A 25,439-nucleotide genomic window follows, 5' to 3' on the forward strand; every position below is an offset into this window, starting at 1 on the left:
GCAAGCCATACATGCACACGATGCTTGCATTGACTCTTTTTCAGTCTCTTTTACGATTGGACGGCAGGCTACTCCAAACCTGGAGTGGACACTTAAAAACAGTTTTTATTTTAATAATTACTTTTATTACATCTACTTAAGATTATAATTGAAAAATTAGTCGACGGGACACCAAATTCTTGACCCATAGAGCTTGCTTGCAAAAGGAAAGAAATCAAACACTGGCGACCTTTTGGGTGAACGGCGAGATTCACTTCAATGCTTAAGTTTGGTTAAAAAAAAAAAAAAACCAACAAAAACTTTAGAGAGCAAAAGAGAAAATTTTGGCTATAATGAAATGCAATACCTCTCAAGTGAATCAATCATTCGTCCTCTTTTATGGAGGAGGATAACGCTCAAGAATAAATGAATTGAATCCCTGGCCCCTACCCCGTTAAATGACCCCCTCACACCCCTGGAATATCGGGACGTTGGGGTTACACGTGGCTTGGTTATGGCCATCTGCAAGTGTGACCTCCATAAGATCGGTGTACTTGTTCTTCATCGTGGCTTAGCCTGGCTTCACTCCTTGTGGACCTTATTGGGCTTGTTTTGAACTTGGAGGCCCATTATGTAGGAGAATTATCATGGGCATGACGTAAAACATATTTATGATGCGATAACATATACATCATTATATTTGTAAAATCTAATCTCAACCAACTCCTCTTTATTTCATATTTTGAATTTATTATATATATATATATAAAACAGAAAGTAATACTACTCTTCACATTTATTTATCATACTTATTTCACACTAATTAACTTCTCATGTCAATTATTTTAAAAAAAAAAAAAAAAATCCTGTAAAACATATCACGTCAAACAATATAAAATAGATTTGAAGAATAACATAATATATATGAAGCTGGTCAATTTGGTTCGAAGTCAAAAGTATTTATTTACTTATTTACTTTTCAAATAATATGTATATTACTAACAATTAATAAAAGATGAAATGTACATTGGAGGGCTACATGGTTACATCTACACCTTATTTTGAGTTTGTCTTAGTTATCAGTATACTAAAGCATGGAGTGAAAATTTGAAAATGTAATGAATACTCAACTATTTAATTTTTTTCTTTTTATTTTTCTAAAAAGGCATGCAGGAGAGACTAATTGTAACAATTTTGGCTCAACATGACCATAGCAATAAGATTGAGGATTCCCATTTCAAAAGTTGAACTCTTAACACATGACCAACCACTTTGAAAAGTTCTTAAAAGCCACTTAACCATCACCACTGATGGCTTCAACTATATAAATTTGAATTGCCTTCAACGACTCATTCCTTCCTCAATGTTAAATTTCTCACTGAAACTAGGATGAATCCTTGACGATCTATATTTGAATTGGCCCTTAATGAGTCACTTTCTTTTGCCTTCTTTCAAATTACTTGGAAAAACAGTTCTTTTGCCTTCTTCAAATTGCAAGAGGGATTCTCCATCAGCTTTGTAGAGCAAATGGAATTCAGAAAGGCAAAGATCTTTGGTCGTGTGCTGCTATTTGTACAATACAAGACCATGGGAGACATGCAGTTGAAAGAATCTTTAGTAGGGAAATGGATTTACACATGAAAGAAGATCCAGAACTTGCCTTACTAGTAAATCTCAAAAGAGATTTTAGGAAAACACACAAAAATGAAGTTAGGATAGAAGCTGTTCATCTAAGTCAAAGTTGCCAATCTATGGGGGCAATACCCATTTCCTCCAGAAGCTGATTTGTGCGAGAAAAATGCCTGTCCACATCATGAGAAATTGAGTACCACAATACTATTTCTTGCCCATGCAACAGATACCCTCCGGATAATTAGATAAAATTGTGTTGCAAGTGGTATACAGTTAAAAAGTACAGTTGGTGTGGATAAAATCTAGGTCATGCTTGCCAATAGTAAGAAATTTTGCATTATTAATTTGCATAAAGAATACTGACAGAACATAACCAAACTGTACTAGCATAAAGAACTTTTATGTACCATACTGAAAATTAAGACAGGTAAAAGAAACAACACTACAGATTTCAGCATTAGATTGAAATTAGTGATCGAAGTTTGGGATCCCTAAAATACTGGTGAAATGCCCAAATGCTGTAAGTTAACTTAATCCTTGATACTTGTTACTCATAATATGCTTGGTTCTGTTTGATGCAAACTATTACATTTTTATGGTAAGGAACTGTAGGTCATTTCTGATTGCTTCCCAGAAACACAAATTAACCAGTATGGTATGTAGCATGCACCAAAAACAGTGCGTGGACTCACAACACATTAAGTGAAGGTAATATACGAGAAGTACAGCAACAGCCCATATATTTTATCAATGATATGACCGGTTTATACAAAAATCATGGTATTGTTCCCCTCTATACTTCACTCGACTCCAGCCCCAAAACCAATTTAATTGGGTTTAGCGTTACGAATTCTCTTCAATTAGTCAGGTCGACCACATGTATAGTCCTTAAACTCTATCATAGGTGTAGTTCTTCTCAGAATCAATATGTAAATAAAGTTTAGTTCTTATTGACACACGGCTTAACCTTCTTTCTTTCTTTGAAGAGACTGGTATATGTACAAGTTAATAGGTTCTTTTGGACAATGTCTAGGCTCTAAAAAAGTGTTCAAGTTGAGATTTGCCTCGAGTCCTTGACTACTATCTACAATCCTACTTAGTAATAATATTCACAAACATTAAGAAGTTGCAGAATTGAGATTATGACCAAGACCTGGATGTATAGACTTGAAACTTTTCTAGCCAACTCAGACAATCCCAAGATTAAATAGGGATCTGTTCGTTTAACTCAATGTTATTTGCATTTTTTAGGACCTTTGATGCCAAAACCTCTATATGGCTACCAAAAATTATATTCCAGAAAAATATGTTATACCCTTATCACCATCAGCTTCAATCTAGACCGAAATAATATATAAAAGAATTTAGCAGACATGGCATTCCTGCTATCTTTCTGAAATGTGAAAAATAGAGAGAATTAATCACGTGATTCATGGAATTAAACATACCTGCAGCCAAAAAAACCTCTGTGTGCAGACAAACCAGAAGGATGTGCTGCTTTGAGAATGTGATGCTTACTCTCATCAATCAACCTACACAACATCTTTTAATTAAAAGGAGCAGTAACAAAATCCAACCCTGCCTCCCCACCACCCACCCCAAAAAAAAGTTGTGTCCTAGAAAACTAAACCCTCAAAAGACAGAACCCGAGTTCTTCTGAACTTATTTATCAAGAGAATGAAATCAGAATTTCTCATGGGTGATTGAATAATAAACAAATAATTCACATGTTTAGTTTGAAATTTCTCCATATTATTCCAGCTTACACCAATTGAAAATCACTCCCAAACAGTTACGTCGAGTAGCTCTTGAGCTTGGAGTTGAATGCCCCAAGAAGGCCAAAGGTTGAATCCTACTACTAGTCCACTCGGTGGCTACTGCAACGATCTATTGCAATAATTGCCTTGTTAAGTGTGGAATGGTAGACTGCACATGCCCAAGGCTAGTCAGGTGCTTAAATGCCCAGAACTTCTCATCAACAAAAGATGGGATGGAGAGGGGCAGGGGGACCTTAATTGCAAAGTAATTTTAAGCTGAGAGGTTCCTGAACTAGTGACTTGATGTTGAAACAAGATGAAATCAGGAAAGCACATACACAAAGTCAACTATGATAAGCCAAAAATGAAAAAAATAAATTTACCAGGAGGTTTGGATCAGATAATCTTTAACATTGGCTAAGTTGCTGTCCTTCAAATGCAAAAAGAACAGAACTAGACATCCACAAAATTGTCACGCTTTTATATGATCAAGGAAAATGATTTTTTAGAGGATTCCACTAAGGTGAAACAGTCCGGCCTACAGAGCAATTTAGGCACTTTATTTAAATTAGTAGTATTCATGTCACATTGGAACCACTTAAAGTTGGCAAAGGGTTTCGAAATTTTTTCCAATTACGTTTTAGTAATCAAAGCAAAAAGACAACCGAATGATTCATTGAACGCATGCATCTATTTGTACTCAAGCCCATCGTAAGGAGCTGTGAGTGTGACTCTATGTGTGTGCATCCACACGAGTGTGAATGACAAGAGAGAGGGAGAGCAGTACTTTTTCTTTTCTTGAGCAGAGTTCCCCCATAGGAGAAAAATGACTCCTTTCTTCTTTTGTGAAATTGTGTTAATGACAGCATCAGTAAATTGCTCCCATCCTTTCTTTGCATGAGAGTTAGCCTGGTGATTCCTAACTGTATACAAAAACGGAAAGTCAGAAGAGAGAGAGAGAGAGAGAGAGAGAGAGAGAGAGAGAGAGAGAGTTTAGATCATAACAATGTTCCCAGAGGAAAACTAGTAGATCAAACAATAAGATGACAATAAAATTCATTAGGAGTTCAGAGAAAAATGAGGAGCCCTACCAGTGAGAACAGCATTGAGCAAAAGAACACCCTATAACACAGTTAAAATAAATGTCAGACAATAACTTGTTAGAAAAGAGCCTACTACAGAAATATATTTCAAATAGTTCAACAATCATAAAATCAGTTTTGCATATAGAAATGATATGTTGTTACTCGTAATGAATTGGAGGAGCACATTGCATGTGTTCTACATTCAGCACAAGGTCCCAACTGTCAAATAACTTCCAATAGGCAGCCGAATAAGGCTAAAAAATGTATTCCATTTTAAGAACTTTATAAGAAATGGGAAGCTCCCTTTTCCTAAGAATGTTGCAGTCCATACCTGTACAGCCCACTTCTGTAGATTCCCATGAGACGGGACTGAACAGCCAAGATCTTCGTGCAGTTCCTTAAAAATATTAAGCAGACTAGAAGGGAGCTTCACTCCCTCAGGGACAGAGAAGGAAAGGCCCATAGCTTGGCCAGGTCCATGATAAGGGTCCTGTCCAAGAATAACAGCCTTGACAGCGTCGAAAGGGGTAGAGTTGAGAGCATTGAAGATCAAGTGGGGAGGCGGGTATATGGGCACGGCAGTGCCAGAGCACGTCTCGGTTTGGAGAAACTTGCAGAGGTTCAGAGCATAGGGCTTCTGAAGCTCTCCCGGAAGCGCTCCCAACCATGTCTCCTCCACCAACAGCTCCGACAACTTCACATGCTCTCCTTCACCTTCACTTGTTCCAAATCCACATTTTATCCCATCACTGTTCGCCAGAATGCTAACAAGAAGAAGAAGAAGAAGAAGAAGAAGCGGGGCTTACCTTTGGCCCTGGAGACGTTTTGGGAGCATATTTTGAGATTGAGTTTGGATTTGGCGAGCGATCTGTTCAATTCCATGCGGGTTTTTTGTTGGGCATTGGTTGGGGAGGTATCGTCTTCGGAGCTGAGGCGGCTGTGGGACTGAGACTCGGACTGGCAATGGGTGTTGATCGATTTACAGGGAGCTGAATCAGCTGATGGGGACGAGAGTTTCATGCGCTTGGCAGATGCTGCTGGCTTGAAGAAATCCATCAGGGTTCTGGATGCACCAGAAGCCATCGTTTCTTTTCTTTTTCCTCTTCTTTCATTTTTTTCACCGAATCGGGCCAAAAAAACATATAGTGATGGTGGCGTTCCCAAGCCCAAGAAACTTTTGGGAGGGAAAAGTGGAAAACTATGGAGGGAAATTCAGAGGACCTTTTTAATTTTTATTTTCTTTTTTGAAAAATGCAAAAATCAGTCTTTATTTGCATCTTTATAGAATACTGATTATGATTTGGTTTCAAAAACGTTTTGACCGGACATATGGTCGAAGCCACCACCACCTGTAACGCCCCCTTATTATGGACATAAATTTCGAAAGAAGCGGTTCGAATGAAATTTTATACGGTTTACGTGTAAACGTAGTATGTGTTATTTAAACATGTGAGAAGTACATAGTTTTTCATAGACAAAAATTTTCTACAAATTATTTTGTAAGAAATTTCGTACAACTCACGTATAAGAGTGACATGTGTCCTTTAAACATATGAAAATTATATATTTTTTTTATTAATGCTAAGAGACACATGTCAATCTTATATGTGGGTTGTATTAAATTTCTTACAAATCGATTTATAAGAAATTTTTGTTTTTTTTTATTAATACTATTAAAAAAGCATATGAAAATCATAAATAGAATGGATGTCAATCTTATACGTGGGTTTGAATGAAATTTTTGAAGAACGGGTTGGGAGAAAATTTCTGTTCCATTATTATTATACAATTTATAATAACTAACTGTTTGGTTTTTTTTTTTAATGTCGGAGTGGCTCAAGGGTCCTCCCGCCCAAAGCCATGTCCGTAAAAGCAGTTTGAAGTGAAAAATGGAGCAAGTGGTCGGCAGTCCCAAAGGGTGGATCGATGGCGACGAGAGCGCCAAAGAGATGCTCGCTAGAGTTTTAACAGCGCGCCCCTTCTTGCTTCTTCCGCCGCTTCATAGGGTTCCTCTACGCGTTGGTAACGTGGTTGAGCTTGTCGGCCCCTCTCCTTCTTCCAAAACCCACGTCCTGATTCAGGTCCCAAACAATAATTCCCCATATTTCATTTATTAAAATTTGAAGGTTTCTAAAGTGTAGCCAAACATTGAAAAATAATGAAAATATTTTACAGAAAACGTTTAACTTAGAAACAATAATTCCCCTTAATTCAATTCAATTGAATTCAATTTTATCATGATTACCCCCCGATCATGTACTCCATAACTGAATATGTGTAGGCTGCAGTGAGTTGTGTTCTTCCTAAAGAGTGGAATGGGGTTCACTATGGAGGCTTGGACCACTTGGTAGTGTTCCTGGACTTGGATTGTCGATTTGATATTTTGCGCCTCTCAGAAATGCTAAAGCATCGACTAATTGGGGAATCTATTGGTAAGAATCCGTACAACATTCATTTGTTTTTGGATTAAAATCTAAATCTATGCGTCGCTAAGAGAGTCTCACACTTAAGCTTATTGGCTGCATAATTTATTACACAACTAGTATCGCCGGATATAGTGTCCGATCCTGCCACTCATGATAACTGTTTGACACTTTGTCTGAAAGAGAAACCTTACAAGTGGTCACGGACGTGCTGTAACACTTTATCCCTTCTTTTCTAGTTCATTTAGTTTATCTCAAGAGTAACTCTTACTGTTTATGCCCCGTGGAGTCTTGATCATTGATTAGGTGTTGAAGCTTTTTAAAAATTTGTAAAATAAAAATAAAAAGACCTGAAACTTTGGATAAAAGACAAAGTTTTTGTTCAAAATGAATTGTAGAAAATTCCTCTAAACCAGTCTATTAAATTGATATATGTCCTTAGAACATGTTAGGTTGGAAGAATTTCCTCGAATCCAGTTTAGAGGAAAACTTTGTCCTTGGATAATATATTTTTTTTAAAAGTAATGTCAAATTTTATTAAAAAATGTGTGTGCCCCTAAGAACTTTGTCCTTGGATAAATGACAAAGAAAAAGTTCTCCAACTCAAAGACCAAGCACACTATAGGTCAAACCTATGCTCTATGCTTTTGCAATTGTATACGAACTGGAAACTGAAAGTAAGAGCTTTAGAGAAGGGGTTAATGACCTTTCATTATCACGTCACTTCTATCCTAAATTGATTGTACGAGACCAGCTGAAATAAATGGTTTATCTGATTTTTGTTCTCCATACTGAGAAAGAGAGTACAATGCTAGTCAATTATTCGTATGGGAAGGGAATGCATTGGGGTCTGAAGTTTATATGACGTGTTGATGCAGCCATGGAAAAGGGCTGTAGCTACTGTTGTGCGTGTTGTAGGGGTCCTGCTATGATTTTCTTTTGTTCAATAACAAATCTTATATTTCCATATCTTTGTTTGTTTGGAAGTTTGAGCAAGTTAAGATTTTAATTTACTATAGTTTGGTTTGAATTTTTTAGGATCAATGAAAAGAGATTTGGAGAAGATGGATTTTGATTTATGGAACAATGATAGAAAAAGGAGACCAGCTTATGATGAGGAATTATATGTTTTGTGTATGAGACGGTTCTTGTATGTCCGTTGTTATGATAGTTTTGAATTTCTGGCGACTCTCAAGGTGAGGAGTGTTTTTGTTTCCTCTCTCTCTCTTTGTAGGTGCTTATTCCAATAACAAAATCTAAAGTATCCATTTAATCTCTAATTAATTTTCTGTTTTTTCATGTTGGTGTTATTCTATGGTGTATGGGTTTTTCCTTAAAATGTTATTATTGCTTTTGAAGCCATTACAAGTCAGGAAAAAAAAAGGGAGGTAGATGCAAGAGAAAAGGGGAAGACTAGACCCACATAGTTGAGGAGATGTAAAAAAGCAAAACAATGCTCTTCCTAAAAAGTAAGAATTAATCATAAAAGCATGCTCCCACAAGAATTCTTGCTTTATTTAGAGGCAATTATACATCACTACATAATAATTTCTATAATAACTACCAACAGTCGGTATAGTTCACGTGGAATTAAAAAATTATATACTTAAAATATTACAATTACCATGATCTACTTGTTATGTACTGCTAGAATTTAGAGTTAATGTGGATATATTAAATCATACTTAATCTACATATTTATTTCCTGGAGCCTGCTCGAGTTAACAAAAACTTGGTCACTTATCATTTGCTGACCAAGATGCCCATGTAATAATCCCTTTTCCTTTAAAAAAGAAAAATCCATTGACAAGAAACACTACCTTATTGTTATGAATGAAAAGGTGGGCATAGAGGAGAAGGATAAGGCATCCCAAGAGGAGGAAATAAATGTGCTCTAGAATTTTTTTTAAAAAAAAATTAGAGTAAAATGATCAAGGATAACCATTGTCAAATGCCTCTAATGTGGATAAAAGTGGCATCTAGACATTGCTAGCAAAACTTGCATAGAAGATGTGTTGAAATTTATATATGTGGGAAGCTTAATTTTTCAGGAACCATGTCAACTATGATTAATCTGCTTTAGACTTCTTGATCTGCCTTCTAGTATTGAGTGAACTGCTGAAACAGTTTCTTCTTGGGTTGTTTTTAAATGGAATTAATAGGAAAATTAATGTGTATCAGCACCGAATCCTTTTCTGTTTTTGGGTATTTTGTAATCTCCAAAGTTGCTGCTATTTGATGGGGTCAGAATCATATCTCTTCCACGAGTAATGGTATATGTAGGACTTTTATCCCTCCAAAGGTGATGTAGCTTTTAAAATCACTATTGGATCAAAATTCATTAGTGATCCATCACAAATTTAATGGTGATTTTAAAAGCCACATCACTTTTGGGGGGATAAAAGTCCTACGTATAGCATTACTCCTCTTCCACTAGCTTAAATGGCTGATTGAAGCATAATTTTCCACTTATAATAGCTCATTACCGTTTCATGGAAATAAGCATTAGTGATATTCTTTAATTAAAATATGTAATTGCTTGGAGCATCGTCTAAAGGCTCCAATCTCCACTCCTAAGTTTAAAGGGAGTCGTGAAGTAAAGAACCTAGAGTGCACAATTAATTATGATGCCAAGGGTTTTGGTTTTAGCCGGGGCAAGGCAAGAGATCCTCTGATGTGATGCTTTAGTCTCTGGGTTTTGTGGGCCGGTTTTGTAAGGGTCTATGGGTTTTCTCCTATTTTTGGGTTTTTCGGGTGTTTTTCCTCCCTCCCCTCTCTCTCCTGTCTTGGTTTCCTCTTCGTATACTTCCTGTATGCTTTGGGGCGCTTTTTACGCTTTTTATAAAATTCTCTACTTATCAAAAAAAAAAAAAAAAAAAACTTATTAATGAAGAAAATAGAACTTATACAACTGTGTTGAGTTCTTGGCTATCCTAGTATAAGATCAACCTAATATTCCCGGGCTTATTACTGATTTCCTTATTATCTCCAAGTAATATGGACGGTCTGGCTAACATATTGGGTTGTGGAGTGTCCTCTCTTCCTATAAAGTATCTTGGTCTTCCGTTGGGAGCTCCTTTCAAGGCTAAGTCTTGTTGGGATGAAGTTGTAGGGAAGATTGAGAGGCGGTTGGCTAGCTGGAAGCGGTTGTATTTGTCGAAGGGGGGTAGGGTTACCCTTATAAAGAGTACTCTCTCCAACCTTCCTACATATTTTCTCTCTCTATTCCCTATTCCCTCCAGTGTTGCTAGTCGCATTGAGAAGCTGCATCGTGACTTCTTGTGGGGTGGCATAGGCGACGAATTCAAATACCACTTGGTCAGTTGGTCCAAGGTTTGTCATCCTATTTCTGAAGGTGGTTTGGGCATAAGAAACTTGAGAATTTTCAACAAGGCGCTGTTAGGGAAGTGGTTGTGGCGTTATGCTTATGAGAGAGAAGCTCTGTGGAAATCCGTGGTGGATGCGAAGTACGGCTCTACTAGGGCTGGTTGGTGTTCCTTAGATCCCCTTGGGTCTCACGGTGTGGGGAGTTGGAAGAACATTAGGAAGGGGTGGAGCTTGTTTTGTAGATATACCAGACTTATCTTGGGCAATGGGTCGAGAATTCGTTTTTGGGATGATGTTTGGTGTGGAGAGATGCCCCTCAAGGAAGCCTTTCCAGTTCTATATGATATAGCTTGTGTCAAGGATTCTTTGGTAGAAGACCATTTGGTAGTGGTAAGTGCTCCTATCAGTGGGATGTCAGATTTTTCCGTGATGTTCACGATTGGGAGGTGGACGTTATGGCTTCCTTTTTCTCCTTACTGTATGCATCCAAGGTGACTCAAGATGGGGGGGACAGGCTTTGGTGGACCCTCTCTCGCAAAGGGTTTTTTGATGTTAGATCATTCTATAAGGCTCTTGCCTGCAAAGAAGCTTCTTTTTTCCCCTGGAAAAGTATTTGGCGGACCAAGGCCCCATTGAAAGTGGCCTTCTTCGCTTGGACGGCAGAGTTAGGGAAAATCCTCACCTTGGACAATCTCAGAAAGAAGCGTGTCATTGTGATTGATAGATGCTGCATGTGTAAAACGACCGGGGAGACTGTGGATCATCTTCTTCTTCATTGCGAGGTTGCACGCGCTCTTTGGTATGTCATCCTTAGCCGGTTCGGTCTGTATTGGGTGATGCCTTCTCGGGTGATAGACTTATTTGCATGTTGGTGGTCGGGGGGACGGTCCCGTAGTGCGGTCGTGTGGAAGATGGCTCCTTGTTGTCTTATGTGGTGCTTGTGGACGGAACGCAACGATAGACAGTTTGAGGACAGAGAAAGAACCATAGAGGAGCTCACTTCCTTTTTTCTTCATTCTTTGTACTCCTGGACGGCTGCGTATTTAGCACCTCTAGAGATTAGTTATAACGATTTCCTTGTATTGCTTTCTTCTTCTTCTTCTTAATTGTCTCTCTTGTATACCCCCTGTATACTTGATTGCGCTTTTCGTTTTTCTAATAAAATTTTCTTCTTACTTATCAAAAAAAAAAAAAAAATTCTCTACTTATCAAAAAAAAAAAAAAAAAAACTTATTAATGAAGAAAATAGAACTTATACAACTGTGTTGAGTTCTTGGCTATCCTAGTATAAGATCAACCTAATATTCCCGGGCTTATTACTGATTTCCTTATTATCTCCAAGTAATTTTCTTCACCTCTGATGCCATATGCAGTCTTGATGATTTTGAGGGCCAACATGAGATTCACCAATCAATTACCTAATAGATTTTAGTACCCCTTAGGAAATTCTGATTCTAGGGTATTTTAGCAAACTTTTAGTTTTGAATTGTTTGTTAGTCTAACTTGTTTGGATACCGATTCTAGCTTATTTTATTCCTTTTAGGTTTTTTTAAGTTTCTTTCATCTAGGAATTCTTTTCTTAAATTAGGATTGCTTTTCCATATTTTGTTGACTTTGCTCCTATAAAAGAGTCTTGTGGTCTGGTAACAATCAGGGAGAACTTTGATTTACAAAAAATCAGAATAATTTGCTTTCTTTTAATGGCGAGACGACAATAAATTATTCTAGGTGAGACTCCATGAAGGCCCTTGTTGAGACTCCAAGGTTCTCTAATCCTTTCTTCTCCTTTTTTTTTTTTTTTTGGAGCTAGAAACAGACCTTGACCAGACCTCTTTCAAGTTCCATGTAACCCTGAAAGTCATATTTTGTTAACTGTAACAAAGCCCACTACCAATCAATAACCTGAAAATACCAAGGTTGCTATTCTCGGCACTATTCATGGGTTCTGTTCATAGACCCTGGACAGCACCTCTGTTTCTTTATTTTCTCCTGTTATTTAGACTCCAAACCCTCCATAGGCCCAAAAATAGCCTTTGGATCAACACATTGTAATACCTAGAGTCTTTTGGCCCACCTATATGATCCTAGGTAAACTTAATTTCCATATTGGAGGGCTGTCCTACATCAATGTCTCCACTGCTGTTTTGTTGGCTCGGCCTTGCTTGTTTGGAGAGAGGATAAAGCGTCTTGAACAATGATGCTTGTTGAAGGGAGTTACGAACTCAATGGTAAGAACTGAGCACAAGCTTGTGCTTGTTACAGGTATTAACACCTTGTGACATGAACTTATGATAGCAATGCACTACCTCTGCAACACTTTCTAGGAAACTAATGACAATTCTTTATGTTTCTCCAAGTATCACCATTGTTAGAGTGCCTTACGACATCCAACAGTATTTTTAATTTCATCAAATAGAAAAGTACAGAACTAGTTCTTGTTACTCGATATCCAATAACTGGAACAAACTTGCCTATAACTTCATAATGTGGAATTCTATTGAACGCAATAAGTTCTACCATATTGAACTTATTTATTTATTTTGCTTTGAGAAAGGGGATTGGGGGGTTCACACAGATTATTTTCAAGCATTATTGACTATGCCAACCATGGCGGGTATCACTTCATTTGTCCATCCATGAAAAAAGTTTTTGTTAATAATCCAACTAATCTCAATGCATTTTGGTGTCTTGAGATTCATTTATTCCATAAATTAGGTTTATTTGCCCAAATTCCTCGTTAAAGCTAGTGCATTAACTTTGTCCATACTTTGTTATCTTTTCCTTGCTAAAGCTTATATTAGTTGTGGAAGATCTTATATATTTGATTCTTCTAATTTTTGGATAAAAGACATTGCACTATCGGATTCAGAAGGAAGAAGAAGCACACGGTACTGGTGTTCATATGCTCATGATTGACAGGTTTGTCTTGTAATATGGAGTTTTATGTTTCGGAATTGTTTTTCTTGGAATTTCTTAATGGCTTTACCAATTCTTTTTCCTTTGGGGTTCATATTACTTTTTACTCAACTTTGTAGTTTATGTTATGCTTGATTATCTTTAGCCTTTTAGGCATTATTGGTTTATTTCTTCAGAGAGAGAGAGAGAGAGAGAGAGAGAGAGAGAGAAAACATCTTTTTCGCTTCAAAAGCTTCTCAAGTTTTAGGCCATCAATATGACCATTTTTTTTTTTTCATAATTATTGTCATGATCATTATTATTGTAATTTTCATGATCAATGCTATAATACTATCAATATACCCTCTTCATATATTTACACAACATTGTATCCTACTTTCTCAAAATATGCCCAATCAACCATTCCTATCACATTGTATCTTGTTGTGCTTCATAGCTTTCCGTTCTTTGCTTCTGGCCATCAATTAGCCTAATCATGGATTTATCTTATTCTATGTGCTTATGGCTTCCAGTTACCAGGAAACCAGCTGTCATCTTTTTGTAGAAATCTCCATGATTAGGAGTTTTAATTCTCTGACAAGCGACTGGTTTTCTGTAAATGATTGGCACCACTAAACTAGGGTGTAACCTTAGATAAGAAAGTGTAGAGTGAGTGTGAGAGGAGCACCTCTTCAAGGGATTTTATGGTCTAGAGCATCTTCAGAATACCCATGTATATGCATACAGTATCGATATGTTTAATTTCTGTATCCAAGAATCATTAAATATGTTTCTGGAATATAAAGCGTCTCCATTTATAACAGTTTTACTGGCTCAATAGTGTGCATTTCACACATATTAGTTACATTGTCGAGGTTCAATCCTCAACCCTTGAATGATATAGGCATTTTTGAATGAGCTAAGTTTACCATGGTCAATCTCTCAAGTAGGAGGTTGAATTTGCTTGATTGCACTACTAAAATCCTTAGTCATGTTTGTTAATGCTTTTGTTTTCTGTTCTCAAGACAAATACATTAACAAACAACCCAAAACATAAAACACAACTCAAAAGTTTAAGCTGATAGGAAAATGTTGATTTAATCATTTAAGTAATATTCTAACAATGCCTCTCACAAGTTGGCTCAAATCCTCCTTTAATAAGTGAGGCCCAACACGTAGAATATTTAATTGAAATAGAAGGTGAATGACGAAAACATGATTCGAACTCAGGACCTTTGCTTTGATATCATGTTAAATCACCATATATCCAAAAAGCTTAAGTTGGTAGAAAATAACGAATTAATAATTTAATTAACACTTTAAAACTCCTCCAATGTGGGTTCAAACTCCCTCATCAATAAGTGATGACCAACTATGAAATATTTAACTGAAATAAGGGGTGAATTTTGAAGTCAGGGTTCAAACTTAGGATCTCTGTTCTGATACCATGTTAAATCACCACTTATCCTAAAAGCTAAAGCTGATAGAAAATAGTAAATTTAATAATTTAACATGGTATCGGTTCTGAGTTCGAACATTGACTTTACAATTTATTCCCCATTTCAATAAAATAGTCCACTAGTCCAACACATGAGAGAGAGTGTTAATAGTATTAATTGAATGATTAAATTTACCTTTTTCTTATCAGTTCAAGCTTTTGAGATAAATGGTGGTTTAATAGTCTCTATCTCAAACTTCAATTTCAGGTCCCATTTGGAGTCCAAGACAAGACATCGTCACCCATAGCTACAACCATCAAGCCCTCCCAAACCTGCTCTCTTGTCCAAGCCTCATATCTTATTCCAAGGACCAAGTCTTACCTGCCTGCTCAGATGTGCTGATCTTCCTTCTGTTTCCCACTAAATTGCATAAACTATTTAACACACTATGTTCACCAACTCTAATGCCCTGTCCTAAAAATGGCCTGCTATATCTATATCTAGGATTCCAATGTAGCAGTCCCCTTGAACATTCCAAACATAACCACCCCCCCCCCCCCCCCCCCCCCCCCCTCCCCCCCCTCCCACCGTAAAGAAAGTATGAGGCATCATTCCACCAGATAAACGAAGCTTCATTGATCATAAATTTAAGCTAACATTTTCAACCATTATCATTGAAGCTAATTTTGTTGAAGAGCAGTGCAAGACCAAGTTTTACAGTCCAACTAGTGTCTCGTATGAATCTTCTTCTGAAAAGGAAGATTTTCAGTTGCAGTTGAATATCTGCAATTGTAGCCTACAGAAATAAATTATTAACAATACCCATTCCAAAGTCTTCTTTAAAGTTTGCTGCCCTCGGAGGGGGGAGAGTTCAATTGCCCTCTGTTTGACCAATTTATTTCTCTGCAAATAGCCCCATGGTCCACAATGGTAACCTAAGCGAAAATACTCTTTCTGAAGTGTCCCAATTGACTTTTACTGTTACATGTTGGATGGCTATGCTTGCTTCTATGATTAGTGCCACTGTTGTAGGAACACTGGGTGTATGTACCTGCACCTTTGCCGTTTTTATAAAGTTAAGGAAACAGATTTTAAGAGATTTTTTTTTTTTTTATTTCCATTCAGTGTCATGGTGTTTGAACTGTGTTCTGGTGTGTACGACCATACAGAATCCATTTTGCCTGTAACTTGTAAAGCCCTGTTTCTGAGTTTATGCGAAAGAATTGTTCATTCCTTGGAGTCTAATTTGGTTCTTCTGAGTTATTTTGAGGGCTTTGACCAATTTAGGTTCCCTTTGTTTCATGGAAAATAAGCTGCTGGAAAACATTTTCTACAGGTTGTAGTGTTTAAGTGTATCATAGAAGTATTAGTATTCAAAGAATAAATTCCTTGTCAATGAAAAATGAAGACTATATTTCGGAGCGTGACTTGCATTTTTAAATGCCTAAGCCAATACTGAAGGAACTGAACCCTTCCCCTTGTCAATCGCCAGCCGGTTCCTTGCCAATCACCAACAACCCCCAGTTGGTCACCAGCTGCTCCTCCAATCATTTTGAATTGCCCTACTCCATTCACTGCTCATATCATTGATCTTGGCTGATTTCACTAGTTGCTAGGTTGGTTCCCAACCAAACCCCTTCAAGATATTGCCTAACCCTATGATCACCCACTGTCACATCCTTACCACCTAATATGATTCTGAGCTGTTTGAAATTGACACCAATCACTGAAAATAACGAGAATAGAGAAAAAATTTCTGTGCATGCCAAACATAGGAAAACTAGTATAACAAGACCGGACGTATTGTACTGGACATAGTTTTTAGCAGGAAGTTATTTTACATGAAACAAATGGAGCCTGCTCACTGAGTATACAACTGGATTTCTATTGTAGAGTTAGACCTGATAGATTACTTAAGAATAACCAAATTTTGCACCTCTTTTTTTTTTTTTTAATATTTGTAATGTGATTAAGAACATATATGGATTAGAAATAATAGAATTTCCTTTGAAAAGTGCTAAAGGATGGTTTCCTGGTTTAGATGCCTACTTTTCAGATATTACATTACTAGGATTCTCTGTTTACACTTAGACATGAAAAGGGCTGACACACATTTTACAATGTTTCTGTGATGTTTCTTCCCCTTAGCATGATATTCATTATGAATTAATTTTGGTTTTAGCACAATTGAAGTTGAAGTAGATTGATGTAATTTAATTGTCAATATCTGAATGTGGATGCCTTTCTTAACAGCATTGGAGCTTTTCATTGGATAGATCGTGCCTCAACATTCATGCCCGTGGGGGGTAATAACAGGTAACAGATACAATTGAGGGACTTAGAATTGTGTACATAGCATAGTCATGTTTTAGTCCCTGTTTTACAAATCGAGTGAGGTCATTGTTTTTTCTTTATTATAGAATTATTGCTTGTCAATTGCTAATTTGTCCTACAGCAATGGTTCTTCCCTAGCTTGGGCTTTGTTTCTTGTACTAACTTCAAATAAACTTCGTTAGGTTCCAACTAGGCCCCACATTTAGACCCTACTTCCGAATAATTTGATCTTTAAGCTTGCTTTCCGAGGAGTTTCTCACTGCCTGTGTCATTATGATGTTGGAAAAATCATTTGATATATCTAGTTACTGGTTACAAATCAGACTTTTAAAATTGGTCTTAAATGCTAGGAAGCCCTGGTGCTTAGTTGCAGTAAGGATTTTTATCTCTAAGGAAAATGGGCAAAAAGATCTGTTCGTAATGAGTTAAGGGGAAGAACCTTTTCCTGTGGCCTATCTTCTTTCAAATCAGGATTTGATTAAGTTATTAGCAGAGTGATTTCAAATTTAGATGGAAACATTCATGCAATCCAATTGCCTTCTAAGCGATTTGAATGAAATAGTTTTTTTCACAGGTGAAAGTTAGTCCAGGGTTCATGGAAGTTTGGAAGATAGGAAGGAAAGAAATTGCAAAAAGGGTTAATCAACCGTGATAAGAAACTAATTAATATTAACATATTTGTAACTTTAATTAAATAAACAATTAATTGAGATACTAAACCATAAACTGATGCAAAGCCTCTAGAAAAGCCAGATATTTTTTTTACCAAAAAAAAAATTAAAAATCTCATACTTCAGATATAAAAGCTTTAAGCACCCAAATTTGACATGGTAAATCTCCTTTACACGTTCGGAAAAGGTCCAAGTACAGAAGCACAACTTTTAAGCTCAATTAATGAAAAATCTAGGTGAAATTTTAATGCTGCGGCTGGCTTCTTGGAATTGGAATTGATTTGGCATTATTTTTGGTATTTTATTTCCATGATATTTAATTTGATGGAGTTAGAACTCGATATAATTGTAACCACACTGTTTAGATTCGTTTGGAATTCCTTTGGAAATCTACGTTTATATAGAAGTTTGATAATTTTTACATGCCATTAATATTAAGACCATTACCATAGTTCGTTTTTTTTTTATTATTATTATATTCGATAATATCCTCACTAAGATTTCTGAAATATTTTGTATTTCAATTATTCACTTCATAGAAACTTTTATATATTTCAATAATGCCCTTACACTGTTTTTAATGTCTTTGTTGGACATTAATCTTACAAATTATAAAATGGAAAACAAGAAAAAAATAACATAAAAAATAAGATCTTGATTGTTGTTCAACTAAAAAAAAAATGAGTAAAAACAAATTTTGTAATTTTCAAGCTAATATGAAAGGTATAGAATGTCTTAATCTATGTCAATGTAGGTTAAAGCATATCAAAACTTCTATTTATCACATTAAGCACCGACTGCATGCACATTAGTTGTTCTTTTTTGAAACAACCAAAGAATCTTATGTCTCACAAATTGCAATACTTCTAATGTGTTACTAGACCTTCTCCTTGAAAATGTGGAGAATTAGAAGTAGGTTATAAATGCCAATGATTAATTTAGCCTTTGTTTTCTAACATAGGAACCACTATTCGCAAGCCAAACCTACATAGACTATAGATTGTCTCAAAAGAGAATTTTTTTTTTCTTTTTTTTATTAAGTCTCAAAAGAGAATTGCTGGCACACTAACGCTGCACAAAAACAAAATGGCAGCCTTTTACTATTTTAGGAACAGTTTTATTTGGATGTAGGTCCTCCTTCTTTGGGCTTCCCCCTTTTATAAGGGCACACTTGCTTGTGGCGACAAGTGCCAGGAGGAACACATGCTCTTGGATCATCATAAGGCAGAAGAAAACACGACTTCTTATGAGATGTTACCAAGCAACATTAAGTACACCTCAGTTTGCAATTCGTGTGAGGTGGATGAATTGAGATGGCAGTATCGTCAACTAGAGAAGTCAAGTACTTTTAAGGGTGAGAAAAGGTCATTGAGGAAAATGATCAAACATGTCATATACAACAATCGTCACAGTGATTTCAACACCACAACTGCAACATCCACGGAGGAAGCAATCTCCTGAATAATCAGTGTTAAAAAAATCCTCCACTTCAACAAAGCCCACCTTCACATATTCTCACCTTCGTTGGGGGTATTGGTGGCGATTGAAGTCGCTGCTGGCTTTGAGAGGGGGAAGAGGTCTCCAACTGTGGGAAGTGGAGTTCGAGAGATACGTGAAATGGTTGAGGTTTGGAATTACAAATTTTTAATTTTTTTGTTAAATCGGACAATGGCATCATAGGCCATTTGAAACTGGATCTTGAAGCCAATTCCAAGGCCAATGTAACGATCCAAACAATGGATTTGGCATTGGGCCCTCCAATTCCAAATCCAAGACCCGGTCCAGGGCCAAATTCTAGCATCCAAATACACCCAAATATAACTGATGCAAAGTTGGGTATAGCTCTTTGCTGCCGCAATCTTGTTCTTAAGATTGGTATATAATACGAACTTGGCCAAAATAGGGGGTAGAGTTTAAATAAATTATTTTTCATATACTGAATTTGTATGATCCAGTATATTAATTTGCTCTAGGTTTTCTGTTCCTCTAATGTCCTAACTGGTAATCATCCTCACATATATGCATTCAACTTTTGATTATTGTTTGTTTATTTATGCTGAGAAATTTGACTGTTATTGGATTAACTTTTTATTTGGAGAGTCAGTATCATTCTCAGATTAGACGTTATCTCAATGATTTAATTGTTTGGTTTGTAGGAAAAGCCATTCTCTGCAGACTGTGTCAGAAACTGTAGTTCAGGAGATTAGAAAGCTTCTAGTGCTGCATCCCATGCTTGTCATAGCTACAAAAGCAACCATTTTGGGGGATATATATTCCATGAATGATGCCAAATGGTAAGTCCCTGAAAGGCCAAAAAGTCTATGAATAGTATTTTGCTGTGAGTGATTGTTTGCCAATCTTATGAGAGATGGGTGGTTTAGGATTTTGAAGATTATGATTTTAGGAAAAGAATAAGTTTAAATTTTAATCTAATTACGCTAAAGTTTAGTGGAAAATTATTTGAAATTTCAAAGAAAAACAGAAATGAGAAAAGATAGATAAACCTAAGCATCATACCTAAGGTTCTTCGGCATCACACATTAGAGAGGGTTACATCACACAATCCTCGGGAGCAATAGTAATTGGAAGTTTGCATAGTCGTCATCTTCAACCATTACATCCATATATATAGGTGTTTGAGGCCTAACCCTAATGGGCTTGGACTCTTGGGTTAAACTACTAAGCCCAAACTAATTAATTCATCAATTGCCCTAATAAACCAACATAAGACCCAAGTCCCAACTGACCAAAAGTACAACATAAATCCAAAAATATAAAAATTTCAGAAATACTTTTGACTTCTAAAAATGAATAAAAAAAATTTAAAACCAGCTTCTTATCATTTGCATCATGAAGTGCTCATCTAACATGGTTTCTAAATTGCAAAGTAGAAACCCACCATTTTGTAGTCCAACTGTGTTCCATTTGCAAACTGCAATGGAATCCATAGGTTTCCAAAATTTTACACTTAGATATCACTAAGTCAGAAGGTTTCTCAAACCGAATTTCAGTTATTTTCGAAACTAAGGAAGTTATTTATTAAACATTATTTATCATATGCTGGATTTTTACATCAAGGATACAAGAAATCGAAGCAAATTCATTAGATTGAAAACGTTTAGTACTATTGGTTGCAGATGACAATCTGACATGTTTTCCTGTTTCTGTCATACTTATTAGACAGGCCTGTTGGCTACTTGTCCAATGTCATGAGTGTCCAATGCACGTCTTATACCCCACACATATCATATAAAAGTCATACATGGTCATTTTCCAGCCTATGGTTGTCTGTCACATCTATACGTGTATCCATTATGCAAAGTACAACTTGTGTCCTACTCACATGTTCGCTTCCTTCATTGTCCTCTATCAGATCCAAGTCCTGAACATGACCCACATGAGAAAGTGCTCCACTGTGAATGTTGATTGCATACTGTAATAGATAAGATTAGTGATAGAGATTTCCTTTATGAGTATATCAGCTAGCTGATAAATGGTGGATATTTAACAAATAGTGAAATTCTGGGAAGCCAACTTCACATGAAGAAAGTGGAAAAAAATTCTTCAATATGTTTTCTGGTTTGTTTGATTTTATTGGAGTAAGATGCCTATTGATTGGTTTGAATATAATTGTAGGCTTTGTGGAAAGGAAGTTTACTGGATGGCTTAACTATCATTCATCTGACTAATGCAATGAATAGCACTATAGTTATTGTCTTGATTGTTCTTGAATTTTATGAATGTGGAACAACCGTTGACACTTTGATGACAAAAGAAGCACAATAAAAAGATTTGGCACAGGTCACTAAATCCTGTGGTTAATGAAATTTGTAATTTGGTGGCTCCTGTTTGGAGGAGAATCAACTGAATAGCTAATAGCATAAAAGTAGTAGATTTATTAGAAAATGAAATGGGTACCATCCTTTATATTACTGGTATTATGGTGAGTCCCTAAAAGGATAAAAGGATTAAAAATTTTAAATAGCGCAATTTTTACTTAATGTATAAAATTTAAAAGAAGGAAAAAGATTAGGCCAACCATTAGATTCTGAACTACAAACTCATCAGGAGCAAGTGTGTATCAATCCTTCTGACACCGATCTGATGCTTACGATATTGCCCTTTCCTAAGCAACAACTCAACTACCATCCTTAGCATCGCCTGTGAAAAACCCAATAACTAAAGGACTAGCAACCAGCCCTGTCTTTCAAGTGCATGACGGGGAAGGCAATGTTCTACTTACCAACGCTCTCACAGTCATGCTTAATGCATGATTTTTAGAAATTCAGCATTTGAGTAGGATTCTTGATGAGTTCTTGACTATTTCTTAAATGGAAGAAAGAAAGAAAAAAGATGCTGGAAATTTTATTAATTCTTTCTCTAAATCTTGATAGATTAAATAGGTTCCTTGATATTGGCTATTTCTCATACTAAACCCTACATGGATTAAGTGGAAAAAGTGTTGTTCTTACTTCAATGATAGAAAAGGCAGCTTTTGCTTTGCAAGTCCCTATTCTACTACTTAGGTTCTTGATCTATTGGCTATTGCACAATATGTTAACAGGAAATTAAGAAAACCGGATACCTCAAATTGTAGAAGCAGAAGCATTACTTCTCAGCAACTTCCATACCGTGAGTATATGCCTTCTATCTGGCAGGTAATGTTTCATGATTAGTTGCTTGATAATATTATATTTCACCAGTATATTCCCAGAGAAGTTAGTATTCAATTACCCATTGCAGCATGCTATAATTGAAACTTGTGTTTCTAGATGAACATAGCCAAACTTGGCTTTTGTTTGTTAGTTATCTCAGATGAAGTTATGCTGCATATTAATGGGGATTGTTCATTTGTTACCTTAAGTGTAGTTTTGCTGCATATAACTGTTGTGGATATATCTTGTGGAGATTAGTGATGGATTACAAGAATATATAGCGGAATTGGTTTAGAAAAAAAGTATAAGTGATTCCACTTTCTTAATTGAATGTCTTTGTTGTATAATGTACTGAGGTGGGCATGGGACCTATTAAAAGTATATTATTGCTATATTATGGACTTAGACTGTTATCTTCCTCAAGCACTTTTCTCTTGAAATTGTTATGGTGTTCATTCCGTGTTGAAGTCGTACTGATTGCTTGCTTGTGTCTTGAATCTTTGCAGACTTTTGTTACACACAGGATACTTTTGAGAGCATCAGGTTCAGAATTTACTTTTGTGGTGGAAATTATAACGAATTTTGCCTTACTGATTGTTTTAATAGCAACATTAGTCATTAACTTTCGTTATCCTCAACTATGTATTTATGTTGTTTTTACTGCTTCTAGATGATCATCTCCATGTAAGCAATGATCAAAATCACTCGCTTTACTTTTCAGAATGGCTGCTGCCATCACTGAGTTTCATAGACAAATTTATAGTGAAAGAGGTACAACACTGCCTATGCTAGTCAGCAATTGAGAATGTTATTAAAGAAATTAAGACATTTAGCCTTTTCTATTGGACATCTCTGGTATTTTGTTTTGGAACCTGCAGGCTGGCATCTTCATTGTTTCATGAAGTGCATGGAGACTTGTGGTGCAGTCTTGCTTCTTATTTCTTGATCTCTCCCATGATGCCAGGTCAAAATTAATTCTTACTCCCCACCTCCTCCCTTCCTCCGTACAAAAAAAAAACATATTTTACATGCTTCTCATTTTTATTTTGTAAATTTTTTTTTTTTGATGCAGAATTTTTTTGGGTGTGTAAATTATGTGATAACAGATTTTTTTTTTTTGGTAACTTCGTTCATATCTTACCAAGCAAAAATGATTAAAAAAATTATTTGCTCTGCAAGTGGAAGTCTACCATACTTATTTATTGTTAGTGTCTTTTTAGTTATACGGCACATCTTATATGCCTCAAACTTTCATTGTAAAATTCACATCAAAGTAGTTTTTTATGTTCACCAGTCTCATACTATTCAGTTAAATTTATGATGACAAAGGTTTACTTGAGCATGAGACTGGAAATTGAGTGATTGTCTCTGTTTCAGGTCTCCTGCAAGTCAGATTACTTATAGCGCACAGAGGATTAATTTCCGTGTGTCTTGGAAGCCAGAGCAGCTCACTCTCTGGCACTTGAGCTGGATTTTTCTCTTTAAAAATGAAGGTTAATTACAGGTTTATGGTGACCTTGCAGCAGTCTATAAAGGTAAGGCAGCATCCCCGCTTTAGAAGTACTGGCGTTTTAGGTTGGTGATAGGGTTGTGTTGGTACTTGCTGTATAGTGATTCATAAAGTTTATTCTACTGCTTGATCCCTAGAATGTATATTTCTTTGAAAATATGGATAAGATTTTTGTTATTTACTCGAGCTAGTTATAGCAGTTGAAATTCTGGCCTTGAAGTTTTCTTTTCTTTTCTTCTCTCTCTCTCTCTCTCTCTCTCTCTCTCTCTCTCTCTCTCTCTCTCTGTCTTTTTTAGTAAGAAAGAAGATGAAACTCATAGGCCCCAAGTTCTTCCAAAAAAATAGTTGTAATTCCTAGGATTGTTTATGACGTTGATTCTCATTGACTGCCTGTATATCCATCAATCCATGTACACAAAGATGTTTACAGAATAATAGGAAGCAATGCAGAATATTTGGAAAGAGTACAAAACAGAAAGAATACAAAATAAATGGAAAAAGAAGACAAAACAATTGCCATAATTGTGGTATGCTAGCTGGTAGCCAGGGGTGTACAAGTCAATCATCTCCACCAGATCAGTGGTCATCTGGGTGTTTGTGGCCTCGTGTTGTTCGGTTATTAACCGCTAGTAACTGTATAACTGCTTAGGACGGTTACGGTTAGCGGTTTTAGAGATAGGCGAAATCGGTTAATAACTGCGAACCGCTTACCCTTATATATATTAAATATAATTAATAGATTATATTTGGATAAAGAGAATAGTCGTGAAAACTATGTATTATTGAACATAAAAGACTACACTGTATAGAAAATAATACCAAAAAAAAATGATAATTAGGATAAAAGGAAACGATGGCCCATATTTGACCTAATGACATATTTCAAGAGTGTCATGTTCATATCATCCAGACTCAAAACCCTAAAAGATATCCAAAAAGCTCGTTATTAAATTTAATAGGCATTGCAGTTTGGCCAACAATAATGTTTTTGATGTTAGATTTTTCAACCAACACGTCCAAGTACCTCTCAAAGCTTTGGGAAGAGTGCACCCAACGATGGCAAGAATTTGGTCTTTGACCTCATGATTGGTGTTCCTAATGCTCGATGTCAGGAAAATGTTGTAACATGCACAATTCAAGATAATTTGCTTAGTAGAAAATGAGACTATTGTTGATGTAATCTAGTGGCGTGGCAGCCTTAGATTCGTTCATTCCTCTGTGACCTGTAGCAAAGCAAAGACCCATTAGGGGTTGGGGCCGATGAAGTTTCCTCCGACGTCCAAGTCAGTTGGAGAGAGTGTGAGTAGAGAAAGAGATTGGATGATAGATGTTACCTCATTAACCATTAGATGTGTATATATAGGCCTCTTTCCTATTGCTGGTGCGTGTAGTAAAAGTTAAACTGTTGATTGTACAATATGAATAGTAACCAGTCATGGTGTTTTGACTTGATTTGACTGATTAATAAATGCTGAGGATCTTGTTCATGCTCGACTTGTGTAAAAATCGATGATACAATTCGAGCGCATATTTCAATGGCCCATAACCCGAACCCACTTGGCCTAGGGAATAATAATTCCCCAACAACTATCATCAACAAAAAATACATTGTTTAATCTTATTTCTCCCCTAGTTATAAGAATTCCTAATAATGCACATTTATTTCCTCCGCCGGAGAAGAGAGCTAAATGCCTCCACACAAAGGATAGAAAGGTAAGGGGGCAATGGATCT

At 36.3% G+C, this 25,439-nt stretch overlaps 2 protein-coding genes across 2 annotated transcripts; one reads left to right on the forward strand and one right to left on the reverse strand.

Moving 5' to 3' along the window:
- Nucleotides 1-1,576: 1,576 nt before the first annotated feature.
- Nucleotides 1,577-5,724, reverse strand: LOC133858475 (uracil-DNA glycosylase, mitochondrial). Its single transcript, XM_062293945.1, has 6 exons — nucleotides 5,260-5,724; nucleotides 4,785-5,167; nucleotides 4,460-4,490; nucleotides 4,156-4,291; nucleotides 3,060-3,143; nucleotides 1,577-1,781 (listed from the first exon to the last, which is right to left on the reverse strand). Exons 1-6 carry the CDS (start codon nucleotides 5,534-5,536, stop codon nucleotides 1,715-1,717), a joined length of 978 nt encoding a protein of 325 aa, XP_062149929.1. The 5' UTR covers nucleotides 5,537-5,724; the 3' UTR covers nucleotides 1,577-1,714.
- A 488-nt stretch (nucleotides 5,725-6,212) lies between these two features.
- LOC133870924 (DNA repair protein XRCC2 homolog) lies at nucleotides 6,213-23,926 on the forward strand. The gene is made up of 11 exons (XM_062308207.1): nucleotides 6,213-6,534; nucleotides 6,735-6,885; nucleotides 7,915-8,072; nucleotides 13,052-13,122; nucleotides 16,791-16,853; nucleotides 19,699-19,836; nucleotides 22,107-22,200; nucleotides 22,704-22,740; nucleotides 22,868-22,968; nucleotides 23,076-23,161; nucleotides 23,575-23,926. The coding sequence occupies exons 1-10, from the start codon at nucleotides 6,343-6,345 to the stop codon at nucleotides 23,097-23,099; spliced, it is 1,029 nt and encodes a 342-aa protein (XP_062164191.1). The 5' UTR covers nucleotides 6,213-6,342; the 3' UTR covers nucleotides 23,100-23,161; nucleotides 23,575-23,926.
- Nucleotides 23,927-25,439: the final 1,513 nt, after the last annotated feature.

This window comes from Alnus glutinosa, chromosome 1 (genome assembly GCF_958979055.1).
Source record: "Alnus glutinosa chromosome 1, dhAlnGlut1.1, whole genome shotgun sequence".
Taxonomy (NCBI): Eukaryota; Viridiplantae; Streptophyta; class Magnoliopsida; order Fagales; family Betulaceae; genus Alnus; species Alnus glutinosa.